This window comes from Meles meles, chromosome 10 (genome assembly GCF_922984935.1).
Source record: "Meles meles chromosome 10, mMelMel3.1 paternal haplotype, whole genome shotgun sequence".
In the NCBI taxonomy this organism is placed as follows: domain Eukaryota; kingdom Metazoa; phylum Chordata; class Mammalia; order Carnivora; family Mustelidae; genus Meles; species Meles meles.
Window position 1 is genome coordinate 49,745,852 of NC_060075.1, and position 15,623 is coordinate 49,761,474.

The 15,623-nt window shown below is 57.3% G+C and overlaps 2 protein-coding genes across 2 annotated transcripts; both read left to right on the top strand.

Annotated features, from left to right (window-relative positions):
* Positions 1-1,566: 1,566 nt before the first annotated feature.
* Positions 1,567-4,657, top strand: HOXA10 (homeobox A10). Its single transcript, XM_046020091.1, has 2 exons — positions 1,567-2,533; positions 3,739-4,657. The coding sequence occupies exons 1-2, from the start codon at positions 1,567-1,569 to the stop codon at positions 4,011-4,013; spliced, it is 1,242 nt and encodes a 413-aa protein (XP_045876047.1). The 3' UTR covers positions 4,014-4,657.
* Positions 4,658-10,472: 5,815 nt separating this feature from the next.
* HOXA9 (homeobox A9) lies at positions 10,473-13,590 on the top strand. Its single transcript, XM_046020817.1, has 2 exons — positions 10,473-11,104; positions 12,185-13,590. Exons 1-2 carry the CDS (start codon positions 10,528-10,530, stop codon positions 12,421-12,423), a joined length of 816 nt encoding a protein of 271 aa, XP_045876773.1. The 5' UTR covers positions 10,473-10,527; the 3' UTR covers positions 12,424-13,590.
* The last annotated feature ends 2,033 nt before the right edge of the window (positions 13,591-15,623 follow it).

The following is a 15,623-nucleotide window of genomic DNA, read 5'->3' on the forward strand; positions in this document are numbered from 1 at the left end:
CTTTCTGGGATCCCGGAGTTCAGCAGCCCCAGTCAAGGCCTCTGCAGGGGCTGGAGCTGGTGCAGGGGCTGGAGCTGGTGCAGCGGCGGGCAGGCCTGGGGCATCCTGGAGAGCTGTGGCTCACAGCCCTCGGGCAAGGCAGCGACCTCCTGGGCTCCACTGGATCCGGCCGGAAAAGGTCGCATTTCCTGAGATAGGTCTGAGGCCCACAGGGGGGCTAGCGCCTTGGGCCAGCAGTTTCCAGTTGACTCAGAGCGCCGCGTCCCTATGGCCCGGGAAGCAGGAGGCTCTGGTGTCTGCTGCGCAAAGGGCCTGGCCTCGGAACGCTGCTATATCTGGGCCACGAGCCCAGCCCGGCCTTGCCCGGAATGGATTTCCTCACCGCGGGCCTCGTTAAAATACGCACACCGCGGGAGAGAGGGCTGCCCCAGCCATGGGTTTGGAGGGGAGGGGGGAAGAGGGGAGGGGACCGAGAGGCAGGAGTGTGGTGACACTGGTTCTTGTCATAACCTCCTAGTGCGTGCGAATGCCAAGGTTAAAGGGAGAGCTTGAGGCAGAGGTGTCCACCCATGGCCCCCTCCTCCAAGTTTCCCCCTCCAGGTCTTCAGGTCTCTGGTCAAACCAAAGACCCTGAAGGCAGTGTTTCCTTCACTTCCTTGAAACGGGGTATGAGCTTGGAAGCTACCCTGGGGATGGGGCTGTGGGGTGCCTGGATCTGGCTCTGACCTCTGAATAGGGGTGGGGGGAGTCTTTTAGCCAAGGTTACCAGTTGCTTCCACCACCCACCCCCAACCCCTTTCACCTCACCAGGGCCCACCGATAGGAGCTGCAGAGAAAGCAAGCCAGGTGAGCACACCAGAAGCCAAGGTCCTAACTGGATCAACCACTGGCGGAGGAAGAGTGTAGAGGCTGAGAAGCCAGGGCATTACATTTTGGGGAAAATTCTATGTGGGGTGCAAGAAAGAAGTGGCAATAGCCAGCTTTCACTGCGCGCTGGATCTCGGACACTCTAAAAGGTCTTGGTGGCCTTAGGGCCTGGTCCGTCACTTTTGGGAGACAATTCCAGGTCCCAAGCTGAAAGGGAAGAGCCTGAGGTCCCAGCAGGTCCTCTTAGTGGTTAGAGTGCCTGGGGGGCTAGTGGCTGATTCTGAAAGAAGAATGGAGAGCACCCAAGGCAGGCCGGGGTGCACACTATAAACACCCCACTTGTTAACTGCGCGGGGCCCAAGGGCCCTTCAAACACACCCCGCAGGAGAGCTCACGTCCGAGCGTGGGCGGGGCTAGCCCAGGGGCCAGGCCCCCCACTAGCCACGTTGGGGCAGCCCCCACAGCTCCTGGCCTTTGGGCCGAGGTATCGAGGTATCGGGTGTGCGTCTCCCGGCCCATCAATACAGATTACATATTTATATCAATCGTGGGCTCAGAGGGCGCCCTCGGAGAGCTGCCCCGCGACTACGAAACCAAACTGGGAGTGGTCGCGCGGAAACTCTGGCTCGGGATTGGCTGTGGGCACCCGCCGCGGTGCGGGGGGATTGCTAATCGTATTCAGCATGTTTTGCACAAGAAATGTCAGCCAGAAAGGGCTATCTGCTCCCTTCGCCAAATTATCCCACAACAATGTCATGCTCGGAGAGCCCCGCCGCGAACTCTTTTTTGGTCGACTCGCTCATCAGCTCGGGCAGAGGCGAGGCTGGCGGTGGTGGCAGCGGTGCGGGGGGCGGTGGCGGCGGCGGCTACTACGCCCACGGCGGGGTCTACCTGCCGCCGGCCACCGACCTGCCCTACGGGCTGCAAAGCTGCGGGCTCTTCCCGCCTCTGGGAGGCAAGCGCAATGAGGCGGCGTCGCCGGGCGGCGGCGGCGGTAGCGGGGGCCTGGGTCCCGGGGCGCACGGCTACGCACCCGCGCCTATAGACCTGTGGCTGGACGCGCCCCGGTCGTGCCGGATGGAGCCACCCGAGGGGCCGCCGCCACCGCCACCACCTCCCCAGCAGCAGCCACCGCCCCCGCCGCAACCACCCCAACCCCCGCCGCAGGCCACCTCGTGCTCTTTCGCGCAGAACATCAAAGAGGAGAGCTCCTACTGCCTCTACGACTCGGCGGACAAATGCCCCAAAGGCTCCACCGCCACAGCCGAGCTGGCCCCCTTCCCGCGGGGCCCGCCGCCCGACGGCTGCGCCCTGAGCACCTCCAGCGGGGTGCCAGTGCCCGGCTACTTCCGCCTCTCCCAGGCCTATGGCACGGCCAAGGGTTACGGCAGCAGCGGCGGCGCGCAACAGCTCGGCGCCGGCCAGTTCCCCGCTCAACCCCCCGGGCGCGGCTTCGACCCGCCACCCGCGCTCGCCTCCGGCTCAGCGGATGCAGCCCGGAAAGAGCGAGCCCTCGATTCGCCGCCGCCCCCTACGCTGACTTGCGGTGGCGGCGGCGGGGGCTCACAGGGCGACGAGGAGGCGCACGCGTCGTCCTCAGCCGCAGAGGAGCTCTCCCCAGCCCCTTCCGAGAGCAGCAAAGCCTCGCCCGAGAAGGACTCCCTGGGTAAGCAGGGCGCGCCGAAGGGCCGCAGTCAGGCGGGCAGACAGGCAGACCCAGAGAAGGGAAAGAGCAGAGAGCCAGGAGTCCGCGCAGCGCCGGCCGGCCGGCCTTGGCCCAAGCTGCAGGCAGGCTGACCTTGTGAACTTGCTTTTTAATATTTGGGCGTGGGGACGCAGTAAAAATTCATGTCCGGCTTAGCGCCCCACACCAAGACGTCCGCCACTCTGGCCTCAGCTCACCCTCATTGGGGGCGAGGGCATGGACGAGCAGCCCCTCTCTTGTGCTTGCCCTTCTCCGTGGCCCAGAGCACCCTAAGCCGTGGTCTGGGCCCTGCCTGCGAGGCGCGGCCCACGCGGGGGGAGGGGGAGGGAGGAAAGTGGCTCGCCCGCAGATAGCGCGGATGTTTGTAAGGCATCCAAAATAAGCAGCCGCCAGCACCAATAAATAAGCCCATTAACCGCGAAGTTCGAGTTTACGATCCCCCATGCTTTTTTCAAAGTTGCCGGAGGGGCGGGAATCCTCCTTGCGGGGAGAAAAGGCAAATCCCGCCCGGTCGCCGGGGCCCTGAGCTTAGAGTCAGAGAGGGGCCATTTCGCTTCCCCTGGAACTCTGAATCGCCCAGACTGCAAGTCTCTGGCTCCTGGAAAGACGTGACTGACGGCCCTTGACCTCGAATCAGTTTTTCGTCCTTTCCCCATGTCCCAACTATGTCCTTGTTCCTCTCTTCATTGGGCCTTCAGCAATCAGGGTACGGGAATGGGACAGCGCCAGGCTGCCCGTCTCCCTTCCAAGTAAGCACCCATGCCCCCAGCCTGGGGGCTGCAGGAAATGCTTGTCTGCCTTGGGGCGAGAAGCACAGAAAGGCGTTAAGTTCAAGATATACAGCCTGCTCTCCCAGGCGGTTCAGTCGGCGAGCACCGGATAGCTTTGTGCTAAAACAGGTGTTTGGAAAAAAGTGGAAGAAAATGTAAACTGGGAGGGTAGGTGCAGATTGGAGGCTCTCTCCATTTTGCACACACCCTTTGGAGGCACTGCTCTTCCTGAGCAAGCTAAAAGAGGTGTGTGTGTGTGTGTGTGTGTGTGTGTGCAAAACTCTGTGTGTGACTTAGGGCATCCCTCTTATCACAGAGAAATCCCAGATTCACCCCTGAGCACAGCCTGGCGAGACCGCGATGTAACCTTCCCTTCGTTATTCTCTTAAACGCTAGGCAATTCCAAAGGCGAAAACGCAGCCAACTGGCTCACCGCAAAGAGCGGCAGGAAGAAGCGCTGCCCCTACACCAAGCACCAGACGCTGGAGCTGGAAAAGGAGTTTCTGTTCAACATGTACCTTACTCGAGAGCGGCGCCTAGAGATCAGCCGCAGCGTCCACCTCACGGACAGACAAGTTAAAATCTGGTTTCAGAATCGCAGGATGAAACTGAAGAAAATGAACCGAGAAAACCGGATCCGGGAGCTCACAGCCAATTTTAATTTTTCCTGATGAAGCTCCAGGCAACGCCGATTTTTCCCGCTGCCAGAGAGCCGTTCTCCTCCCTCTGTCTTCGGCCTCTGCCCAGGAACTCGCACCTGTGCCGGAGTCCCACTCCTCCCTCCCACACTCGCCATCTCGCTGGCCGTCACATCTGTGCAGGGCTGGTTTGTTCTGACTTTTTGTTTCTTTGTCTGTTTGCTTGGTGCTGGTTTACTTGTTTTCTGGGGGAAAAAGCCATATCGTGCTGCATTTCTATAGAGAGAAATATTATCCTCAAGTGTTGAGTGGTGACGGGCTGGTTTGCTGACTCGGGGTTCCTCTGCTGGAAATGGCTCCTGCCCTCCCGGTGGAGCTGGTTTCCTGCGGGGGCGGGCAAACCTAGCTGGAAGGCCGAGGTCCCATTGTAGGCGCTGAGGTGTCCGGCCTGAGGTCAATGGTGCAAGGAGCCGCCACCGGGCTCGCCTGCCTGGAGTGCTGGGCTGTGTTTAATCAGGGGACATAGGCCCCTGGGTTTCTTTTTTCTTTCTTTCTTTCTTCCTTGGCAAAAAGAAGAGCTTACAAGCATGGACATGCAGGCTGGCAAAAGGGCTTGGCTTTGGCTGATTAGAAAATTGAGAGTCATAACGAGTAATCTTTCCTTCCTCTGTAAGATATCCCAGCTTTAAAAGGGGGGGGGGGAGAATGACCAAGAGAAGGAAACTTCTCTTCCAGTTTGTGTAGGGTCTTGCATTGTGGGACTAAATTATTTCACTTACCTCTGAATTTTCATATCCTTCTGGCTGTAGGTAAATAATCTAATATAGTTTGTTTATGCGTGCAGATTTAGTGGGGTCTTTTTGGTCATATAATTGTTACCACTGGTAACATGACAAGCACACCACAATTCTCCCTATCTTGTGGAGAGTTTTCTTTCTCATTTTCTTTTTTCTTCTTCCTCTTTTATTTTTTCCTTCCTAAAATTCACAGAATCCGAGGAGTGCTGGGCAAGCAGAATAGACTAGAGAAGGGAGACATTGTTTGGGTTTCCTTTATACTGTGAAGTTACATGCATAAAAGGGTCAAACCTGTAGGTGCAGAAAAAGAAAAATTATAAATACAAATCTGTATAAATGTCTATTATTATGAAAAATTGCCAATCTTGTTTTATGCAAATGCATTCTATCGTTATTATAAATGTTAGTTCTAGCTCTATTTACTTCTAATCTTAAATCAGAATAAATTAATATTGTAATGCTGCTGTGCGTGGAAAAAAGACGATGTTTATGTTCTTATAGAAGAATAAAAGCTGTGGAATGAAGCTTTTTAAATTTTACCTCTTTTTTTTACTTCTTATCTTCACCTTCCACTTTATCCCGTTCACCACTTTTACAACAGGAGGACTAGCCCGCGCCCCCTGCAATTACTTTAGGCATCTATTTAAATATTACCTAGACGGTCGTAATTTGTCTGGGCCCTATAGCCCTGGTGCCGTAAGGTTTGTCGGCTTTTGTTCAGTTTTATGACTTGCTAGTATATCTGGATTGTGGCTGTCTTGGACCAGTGGTTTCAGTTGAGAGGGGAGCTGCATAGACAGAGGAAGCCAAACAGGATTTCTTTCGGGAGTCTCAGGGAGGCTCCCAGACGCCGGTTGTTTTGTGGGTCCCCTGGTCTTAAATGACCCCCAGCCTAGGAATCCGGGGAGCAGGCTGGGCCCAGAGCGCGTCATTAGCGTCCGCGGCAGCAGTTAGGTAGACTGCTGCGGGCTCCAAGCCCCCCTCCCCCAGCACGGCCTCCCCCACCTGGTCGCCCTCCGCGGGGCCACGAGTTTCCTGCTCGCGGGAGGTGGGGGGGGGCGGCGGCAGGGGGAGGGGGCGCGGGAGCGCGCGCCCCGGCTGTCTGGCTGGCTGGGAGGGAGAGAGGGGGAGAGCGAGCCTCGGGGAGTGAGCGCCGGAGGCCGAGACCAGACTGGGAGCCGGGGGGCCGTCCCTGGCGCTTTCGAGTCGCTCAGGGCCGCCGCCGCTTGGCGCCGGCTCGCCGAGAAGCGAGATTTTGGAAACCAGCACGCACACTGCTCGCTCTCCTTTCTTCTCGCTTTTCCCTCTCCTTCCATTTTCCTCTCTCTCCTTTACCTTCTTTCCCCCTCTCTCCCAGGTTTACCTTACCGGGGCCGGTGGCTTCTCCCGCCGCGATGCCTTAACGGCAGCGGGGGACACACAGTGGCAGCGCGGGCGCAGGTTGGCAAGGGGTCGGGCCGGGCGCGATCGCAGGGTTCTCCCTTGGCTGCGGCGGTGGCGGCGGCGGTGGCGGCGGCAGCGGCGGCGGCGGCGGGCGAGGCAGCCCCGCGCTGGCAGCACCAGAACTGGTCGGTGATTTAGGTAGTTTCCTGTTGTTGGGATCCACCTTTCTCTCGACAGCACGACACTGCCTTCATTACTTCAGTTGAAATCGTCTCCAGGTACCTGTGCGCGCGGGGGCCGGGCCGGGCGGGGCATCCGGGCCCTGGTCGTGCCAGGCCTGCGGTGGCAACCTCGGCTTTTCCCGCGCAGGAGCCTCGTCCCTGCCTCTTTCTCAGCGCGTTGCCAAGCTGTTGGCCGCAATCCCCATCCCCACCTGGCCCCGAGCAGGTATGATCAGGTTAGCTGATTCTCGGCGGACGCCGGGGGCGTGGTAGGAATTCTGGGCCCGGAGCCATTCAAGGTCAGGGGCACACGCTCCCATTCTGGGCCTCCCCCGACTCCAGGCCATTCTCCCGCAAGGCTGGGACACAACCAGCCCTAATCCAGGGTAGAAGATCAGGAAAGATCCCCTTGAGAGACTCAGGCTAAACTAGGAGGGACAGGCTGGAAAGGGGCTGGGATCCTGGCCTTGTCACTTACCCTTCTCTCTGTAAGCCGCCCTCTGCTCCCAGGAGTCGCCTTTGACTCTTTGCTTCCTTCTTTTCTTCCCTCCGTTCTTCCTCTTTTTTTTTTTTTCTTTATCCTTACCTTTACTTCTTCCTTCTTTCTTTCCTTCCTTTTATTTGTCTTTCATCTTGGGTCTCTCTGTGCCCCGTTTTCTATCTCCACTTCCTGTCCTCCCATCTCTTCCTCCGGGAGGGACCCAGGGCTAGCTTGGGAGAGGCTGGGACAGGGGTCTTATTTTTATTTTTATTTTTTATTTATTTATTTATTTTTTTTTTTCGCGTGCTCAAGTTGTGGTCGGAATCTGCCAAGGAAGGGCTCGTGGGACAGCTGTCGGGGGCTGTGGATCTGGGCCTGGTGTGCCGCTGCAGAGACAAGGCCTCGGTTACGATCACGACCGGATGGCGGCGGCCTTGCGTTCTTACTCCGCGGATCGGCAACCACAGCTTATGAGATCCGATTAGGGGGCATTCGCGCCGTTTTTGTGTGCCCACATAGAGGGCAAGGAGGCCTTTGCTGGCCTCACTGGGCACCTGAGACTGGGACCCGGGCTGAGGCCCAGCCAGGCTCTATAGAGCCTGGCCACGCAGGGATCCCGCCTGGAAGCTTCCTCTGCTTTCCTCCAGCCTGCGGGTCCCAACTCTGGCTTTAACCCCGCCGCAGGGGAGCAGCGCTAGGGCAAAGAACGGTTGCTTCTTTGCCCGTAGCCTCTATCAGGTTCAGAGTCTGTTAGAAATGTGCCGATGGGTACTGGAGAAAGGGACCCTTCCAGCTCCAGTCTGTTTCAAATATAATAGGGGAAAGGAATCTTAAATTCCACAACCATTGTATTACAAACTTGAGCCCTCATTCCAAGTTGTAGTCCACCGTTGGAAGCCATTTGAACCATTCTTGCTACCGAACTGAAAACAACTTTCATCCCTCCCTGCCTCCCAAACACACACACACATACACACACACACATATATGCAGAGCCTTCAGACTCATGCCCACCAAGCTGGGCTTCCCTTCCCAGCTCTGTCTCCGCCCTGGAACTGTTTCCATCCCTCTGCCTGTGGTCCTGTTATCTGAAAGGTCAGCACACGGCTCTCCCCTCAACTCCTCTGTGCCATTTTCCAGACCAGAGAATTGGATTTATTTTGGAGGCCAAGGTTTTAGAACTCTCAGGCAAAAAGAGGCAGTTTGTAATTACATCTACTTTTAAAAATATATACACACACAGTCCCTTTCATTTCCAAAATAAAATCTGACTCAAAAGTCTGACTCTTTTCTCCCCAAATCTTTGGGCAGAAGAGGGGTCCAATTAGGTGTTTCTGATTTTTCTCCCCTCTTAGGCACCAGTAAGGCCTGCTTAACATTTAGGGCCTGCTAATTATGTGGTGACTGTCCTGCTCTGGGGTGTTAAGGCTATTTAAACAGCTTTTTCATTAAATAAAAAAAAAAGTACTAATACTAATTCAAGGCTTCTCTGAGCAAAAAAGTTGAATTGCAAATAGGCCAGTCCAGCCTGTTCTCAGACAATTACAATGAGGAGCGAGGTCTCCTCCTGAGTTAGTACTTCTTAATGAAAATCTCAGAGGCACCGCGAACTGCCCAATATTTGGGACACGCCGGGATGCGATGGGGGTGGGGATAAGGCAGAGGAATTTACTGGGAAAGGAAAATATTATGGGGGAGGAGGCTAAGGCGACCAGGACCAGCCACGTCGGGAGTTCACTGTGTCGGCCACTTCCCTCTTCCGGCGAGAGCGGATAAAGGGGAACCCGGCAGGTCTCCGCCAGGCTTCGCAGCCTCGCTCTCGGGGAGAGCCCGGCATTTGAGGGTCCCCGTCTGGGATAGGGATGTATCAGGGTTTGGGGGAGGATTACTGGAACTGTTGGGGAGGATGAAGCCAGAAAAAGAGATGGAAGCGCCCTCGCTGCCCGCCCTCGCCGCCAGGGAAGTGGGCTAATGAGAAACACACTCTTGCAGGCACAGTGTTCACACGTGAATTTAATTACCCCGTTTTTAGGAGCCGCTGCTTTCCGTTCGGATTTGGGGTGGGTTTTTTTCTTCCAACTAACAGAGGCCGCGAGGCCTTTTCATTTAACCCTGAAAGACTCGAAAAGGGGTAAGAAATACCTTCCTCCACGTGGCCAAGCCAAGGAATGGGATTAAAGTCAAAGCCCGGTGCCCTGTGCCCCTCCCCGTTTTAATTTCTAGCCCTGGACTTGAGCGGCGGTCGCCTAGCTTTGGGCCTTGTAACCTTGTTGAGCCGTCCAGCCTGGTGAGAACCGAGGCGGGGCCCGGGGCGATGGCCGGAAAGAAAGGAAGGAAGGAGCCCTGAAGAACTCAGACTGGGCCCCGAGGCCAGCGGCTCCTGTGCGAGCCTCCCAGCTCCTGGAGCCGCGCGGTCTCTTCGGCGGCACCGCCTTCTCGCGAGCCGATCTCGCCTTCCACCGAGGCTGCCTCGTGCTTTTTTTCGCAGCTCGCGTTTGGGGAGCGCGACAAAGCTCGCGGAGCTCAGCGTGAGGGCCTCCGAGGTCGGGGCACGGTGCTGGGTGGCCCGCTGCGTTCGCCTGGGTGTGGTGATTCCTGGCTGAGGACCGTAGGGCTGTAGGGCTCGGGGGCCGCGTGTGCGCGGGGTCGGAACCGAACCCGCGGCGCAACCAGGCCCTCAAGCCCTTCGGCTCGGGGACAGCCGGCTGCTCCTCGGTGGGGCGCTGGCTGGAGGTGCAGCGGCGACGCTGGGAGCTAGCTTCCCGGGCGCCCTGGGATCCAAAGGGGGCAGATCTCAGGGCCCCACAGTAGGCGGTGCCCTCTGGGCAGCCTGTGCGTGCCCAGCGCGCTCGGGCAGGGGCGGGCGGCGGCTCGGTTGGGGACCGATGCTGCGCTGAATTTGACTTTTCGCGGCCGGCCGGGGGTAAACTCGCATCTCCGGGGACGGCAGGAATTATTTACAGGGAGCTCGCCAACCCAACACAACAGTCTAATTTAACCTTTCCAAGTCCTCATAAATTTTTACAGCCGGGAACCACGGCGAAGCAAACGAATCTGTTGGTCGTTGCCGACTGCCCAGCCGCCTGCGTGGCTTCTGAAACAATAACTCCGTAAGAAATATCATAAATATAGATTTAAATACAGTAGAGCGAGAATGCGATTTGGCTGCTTTTTTATGGCTTCAATTATTGTCTAATTTTATGTGAGGGGCTCCGCCGGCCGCACTCGCACGCGGGGCCTGCGCCTCGCGGATGGCGTGATTAATTGTGATATAAAATAGTCCGCTTCAGAAGTGTGCGTCTGGTGGCGGCGGCGGGGTGGGGGGAGTACAGAGGCAAGGCCAGATTTGATCTTTTAATCTTCGTTGGCCACAATTAAAACAAACCCGATCGTGGAGCGCCGCGATCCCTTTGCATAAAAACATATGGCTTTTGCTATAAAAATTATGACTGCAAAACACCGGGCCATTAATAGCGTGCGGAGTGATTTACGCGTTATTGTTCTGCCGGGCGGGCACGTGACGCGCGCGGCCAATGGGGGCGCGGGCGCCGGCAACTTATTAGGTGACTGTACTTCCCCCCCTGGTGCCACCAAGTTGTTACATGAAATCTGCAGTTTCATAATTTCCGCGGGTCGGGCCGACCGGCCAGGCACGGGGCACAGCGATGGCCACCACCGGGGCCCTGGGCAACTACTACGTGGACTCGTTCCTGCTGGGCGCCGAGGCCGCGGACGAGCTGGGCGCGGGCCGCTACGCGCCGGCCGCCCTGGGTCAGCCTCCCCGGCAGGCCACCGCGCTGGCGGAACACCCTGACTTCAGCCCGTGCAGCTTCCAGTCCAAGGCGGCGGTGTTCGGCGCCTCGTGGAACCCGGTGCACGCGGCGGGCGCCAATGCGGTGCCCGCTGCGGTGTATCACCACCATCACCACCCTTACGTGCACCCCCAGGCGCCCGTGGCGGCGGCGGCCCCGGACGGCAGGTACATGCGCTCCTGGCTGGAGCCCACGCCCGGCGCGCTCTCCTTCGCGGGCTTGCCCTCCAGCCGGCCTTACGGCATTAAACCTGAACCACTGTCCGCCAGAAGGGGTGACTGTCCCACGCTTGACACTCACACTTTGTCCCTGACTGACTATGCTTGTGGTTCTCCTCCAGTTGATAGAGAAAAACAGCCCAGTGAAGGCGCCTTCTCCGAAAACAATGCTGAGAATGAGAGCGGCGGAGACAAGCCCCCCATCGATCCCAGTAAGTGTCTCCTCCCTTCAGACCGGCCGCCGCCTCCACGCCGGCCACCAGGATCTGCCAGCCCTTCAGCTTTCTCTTGAGCCTGCTTCGCCTGCGCTGCGAGCCTCTTGAGCAGGGGCCGGGAACCAGAAGTTGCTGTTTAGGATGCTTCGGATGGGGCCCCAATTCCAGAGAGCAGTGACAAGCTGGCTGCCGAGTTCAGGGGGAGGGGAGGCGGCTGCTGCCGAGAGAGAGGGGGCGGGGCGGGCGCTGCCGGCCAAGCCAAGACCAGCCGCCCCTCTCCCTGGCTGTCCGGAACCAGGACAGCAGTACTTTGGGCCGTTCTTCGAAAGCAGCTCGGCAGAGAGAATCTTTTGTGCGGCTAGACTGTCCTGGAGCCTGGAGCGGCGGCAGCAACTGCAGCCTAGACATTGAAGAAGACAGCCGATCCCCTCCACTTCTTGCCTTCAGCCAGTGGCGGCGTATATCCTGCCCAAGATGAGGCTGTAGGCGACCGGGCCACGGCGGTCCCCATGCCAGATTATTCACATAAACTGGAGAAGTGATCAACGTCCTTGGGGGCACCTAGGGGCGCCATGCCGGCTACCCGGCTCTGACGGCCTTCCAGGGAGTCAAAGAAGGAAAGGGGAAAGTAGAAGGAAAGGTGGGGAAGGGAGGATACAGAGAGAGAGAGAGTGTGTGTGTTAGTGCGGGGGAGAAGAGAATATTAACGTTACAGGAACACAGGGCAGCGCGCTGTCCCCCTGCCTGGCAAGAAGAGGATCTATTTCCAAATTTCCATCCTTGTACAGTGTACAGAGAGTGGAAAAGAAGGAGAGGAAAAGGACAGGAGGACAGAGAAGAGAGGAGGGTCTCATAAGGGAGGGGGAAGCCGAGGTTTTACTGCGTGCAATTGTAAGTGACCGTTCCTCCGTCTGTCTGCCACGATTCCATTGTGTACGGGTTCCACAGCCTTTCCCTCACCGATTCAGCAGTGTCCTGCACTTTGGCCGAAGACCCCAGGAAGTTCCCCGGCCCCCAGTGGAGGGGGGACGTAGGTGCTTCTCCTTTTTCTAAATCCCCTGTCTGTCTCCCTCACAGGCAACCCGGCAGCCAACTGGCTCCACGCGCGCTCCACGAGGAAGAAGCGCTGCCCCTACACCAAGCATCAAACCCTGGAGCTGGAGAAGGAGTTTCTGTTCAACATGTACCTCACCAGGGACCGTAGGTACGAGGTGGCCCGGCTGCTCAATCTCACCGAGCGGCAGGTCAAGATCTGGTTCCAGAATCGCAGGATGAAAATGAAGAAAATCAACAAGGACCGGGCAAAAGACGAGTGATTCAACTGAGTTCATTTAGAAAAGAGAGCGAGCTAGGGAGAAAGAGAAAGGACTGCCCGATCCCTCTCCTGCCCCTATTCCACCCCAGCGTCCACCACCCCGACCATCCCCCCGCACAAAGCGGCTCTAAACTCCAGGCCTCATCTCCCCCTGGCAAGCAGGGCTAAGGCTGGCTTCCTCCCGCCCCCCAGCCTGCCGCTTTAATGGAGGAGGTATTGTAAGCTTTCCATTTTCTATAAGATGGAAACAAACAAAAAAGGGTGTGTGGGGGGGGGGACATTTTCGCTGATGCCTGTGTGTGCTAGCTTGTATATATTAAAAAAAAAAAAATCTACCTGTTCCTGACTTCAAACAAACAAACAACAACAACAACAACAAAAAAAAAAACTACCTTTTTATAATGCACAACTGTTGATGGCGGGCTGTATAGTTTTTAGTCTGTGTAGTTAATTTAATTTGCTCTTTGTGCGGCAGAGCGATCTGCCCAGATACTTGAACACTGTGTTTTATTGTGGTAATTATGTTTTGTGACTCAAACTTCTGTGCTGGGTGACGCACCCGTTGTGATTGTGAGCGCTTAGAATTCAATTTCAACTCAGGTTGTTGATAGGGGAGAAAAATAGTTGCGTAGAGTATAGCTCTGTATGGAACATGTCTTCTGTATAACTAGGCTGTTCACCTTGGATTGTAAACGAGCTGTAAGGATTTCCCAGTGAAATAAAATTTTAGAAGAAAGAAAGTGTTCTCCAGGATGCATAAATTCATGGTTTCCTCCTCTTTGGAAATGTGGGCATTTTTGTCTCTACCCGTTCTATAGACCTGTCTTGTTCATTGTATATATAGTCCATATAGTAAAGAAAAAAGTAATCAGACAAGCTTGAATATTATTTTTGCACCGGATGAACATTGAGGAAATTCGGAGCTATACATATGTGCAGAAGGTTACTACCTATGGTTTACATTTAATTTTAATCGGGGGGAAAATGAATGCTTATTGTAATGGAGTTAATTTTATTGATAATAAATTATACACTATGAAACCGCCACTGGGCTACTGTAGATTTGTACCCTTGATGAATCTGGGGTTTCCATCCGGCTGGACATACACTGTATATTTTGAAATAGTTACCTCAAGGCCTACTGACCAAATGTTGTGTTGAGATGATATTTAACTTTTTGGCAAATAAAATATATTGATTCTTTTCTATTTATTGCGGGTCACCTCTTTGCACCTTTTTCTCTGGGATAGGGGAGCGTGGGTAGTGTCTCTGGGTGGGGACCGGGCCTGGGGGGAGGAGGCAGAATCTTGATTTCCCCGTTTCACCGCCGCCGCCGGCGGGCTCTCGGATTGGGGATCTGTCGCAGCCAGCCGCGCTCCCACTCCCGCCGGCTGCCTGGCGGCGCAAGCAACGGAGCCAGGCTGGGCAACGAGGGGCGGCGAGGCCTAGCTCCCGGCTTTGACCTGTCCCATTTGCGGGGAGGCCGAGAGGCCTCCGAGGAGCCGCGCTGGAGTCTCGGGTCCCGTTGGCCAGTAGCAGCGAAAGGCCACCCTTTCATCCTGGCGCCCCGAGATATTTCCCGAAGCCGGGTCCACTGAGATCCCCGAAGCCTTCCCCTGGCATGGGGCGGAGAGCGTGAGGGCGGGAGCGACCGGGAGTTGAAGGACCTGCCTCCCGAGGAGTCTTCAAGGAGGGAAACGAGCCCGGCTGCCCCGACGAGGCGGCCAGGAAGGACATCTGGGGACTCTCAGGGGACTGGAGTCTTGCGCCCCCGCACCTCAGCGTCCTGTCAGGCTGGCCCAGGAGATTCTGGGTTCTGTACCGCACTCCTCTCCCGAGCACCCCTCCTGGCAGAGGCAGGGCCCAGGCAGCCGGAGAGCTGGAAGCGCCATAAAAGCAAATGAGGGCTGTTGCCGTTTATGGGGTGTAAAGGGCTGCGGGGGGAACGGCCACAACTTCGGAGGCCCAAGCGCCTTATAGATGTGGCCAGAGGCTTCAGCCTAATCTCCCCCCTTTTCTTTTCTCGCTCGCCACGCCCTCCCCCCACCACCCCGAGACTGCTGGAAAGTTATGAGTTCCGATGCCTAAAGGGAGAACCAGGACGCCGGCGGATGGGTCTTCCCCTCATCCCCCCACCCCCCCCCCCACCCCGCCGCCCGGTTGGGACGCTCTCTGTTGTTGCAGACAGAAGGAACTTCAAAGAATGGGCAGTAAGGGTGTGCCATAAAGGCCGGGTCTGCGAACTGTCTGGAATTCGGCCCTTAATGAGTTTACAACTGTCCAGCCCCAATTAAGATTTTCCACCAAAGCCCTTTCATTTGTTTGCTCTGTCTGCACCGATAAAGCGGCTGCGGAAACAACTCTTTTATGGGCACTGCGCTCTCGGCAGCGTAGATTCCGGGCTCCACGCACACCCCCCGGGGACGCAGCCCTGGCCCAGCTTTGGGAGTGGGGCGCCGGGCCCGCCCGGGCGGCTGAGAAGTTCAGGCCCGGGAGCCGGGGCTGCAGTGCACAGATTCGGCCAGCAGATGGCAGTATGGCTCCACGCAAGTGGCGCCCGGGCCGCCATCTCCCGCCGCCGCAACCCTGGGAAGTTCTAAGATGTCGACTTGACGCTAGCCTTTCTCGAATGGGAGCCCCAGATTTGAATGAACTGCGGTCGTATATTTTCTCTGCCGCTCAGGCCGGGCCGGAAACCTCGCTGGGAAACAAGCAAGCGGTGGTGCTCGCCCGACGTGCACCGCTCCCGCCCCCTTTCCTCTCCCCGGTTCCGGAGGCCTAGCGCTGCGTGGCTGCAGCCGTCCGGCTGCTGCGGGGCTGTAGCTCCAGGCGCGGGCGTGACTCTAGGGTCACCGTGTCCAGGACGGGACAAGCCTTGGGGCAGCGCGACGCTCGGAGAATTCGGTTGACCAGCGGACAAACAAGGACTAAGGCCTACAGCCCCGGGACTTGGTGACCCCCCCGGAGGGTGTGCAGAGGGCGCCTACTTTGGTCAAGGGTCCTGCGGCAGGCGGGGGAGGGGGTGCTCCCTAACGCTGCGTCCCAGTACGAGGCCGGTTGAGCCAGCACCCGCAGGGGAGCCAGGACCCCAGGACCCGGCTGCCTGGAATAAGCCGCAATGAAACGAGGTGGTGGAAAATCGGCGGCAAAGGCATGCTTGGTGACTTTCTAGGGTGGGTTTGGCGGTTGAATTGCCCGGGA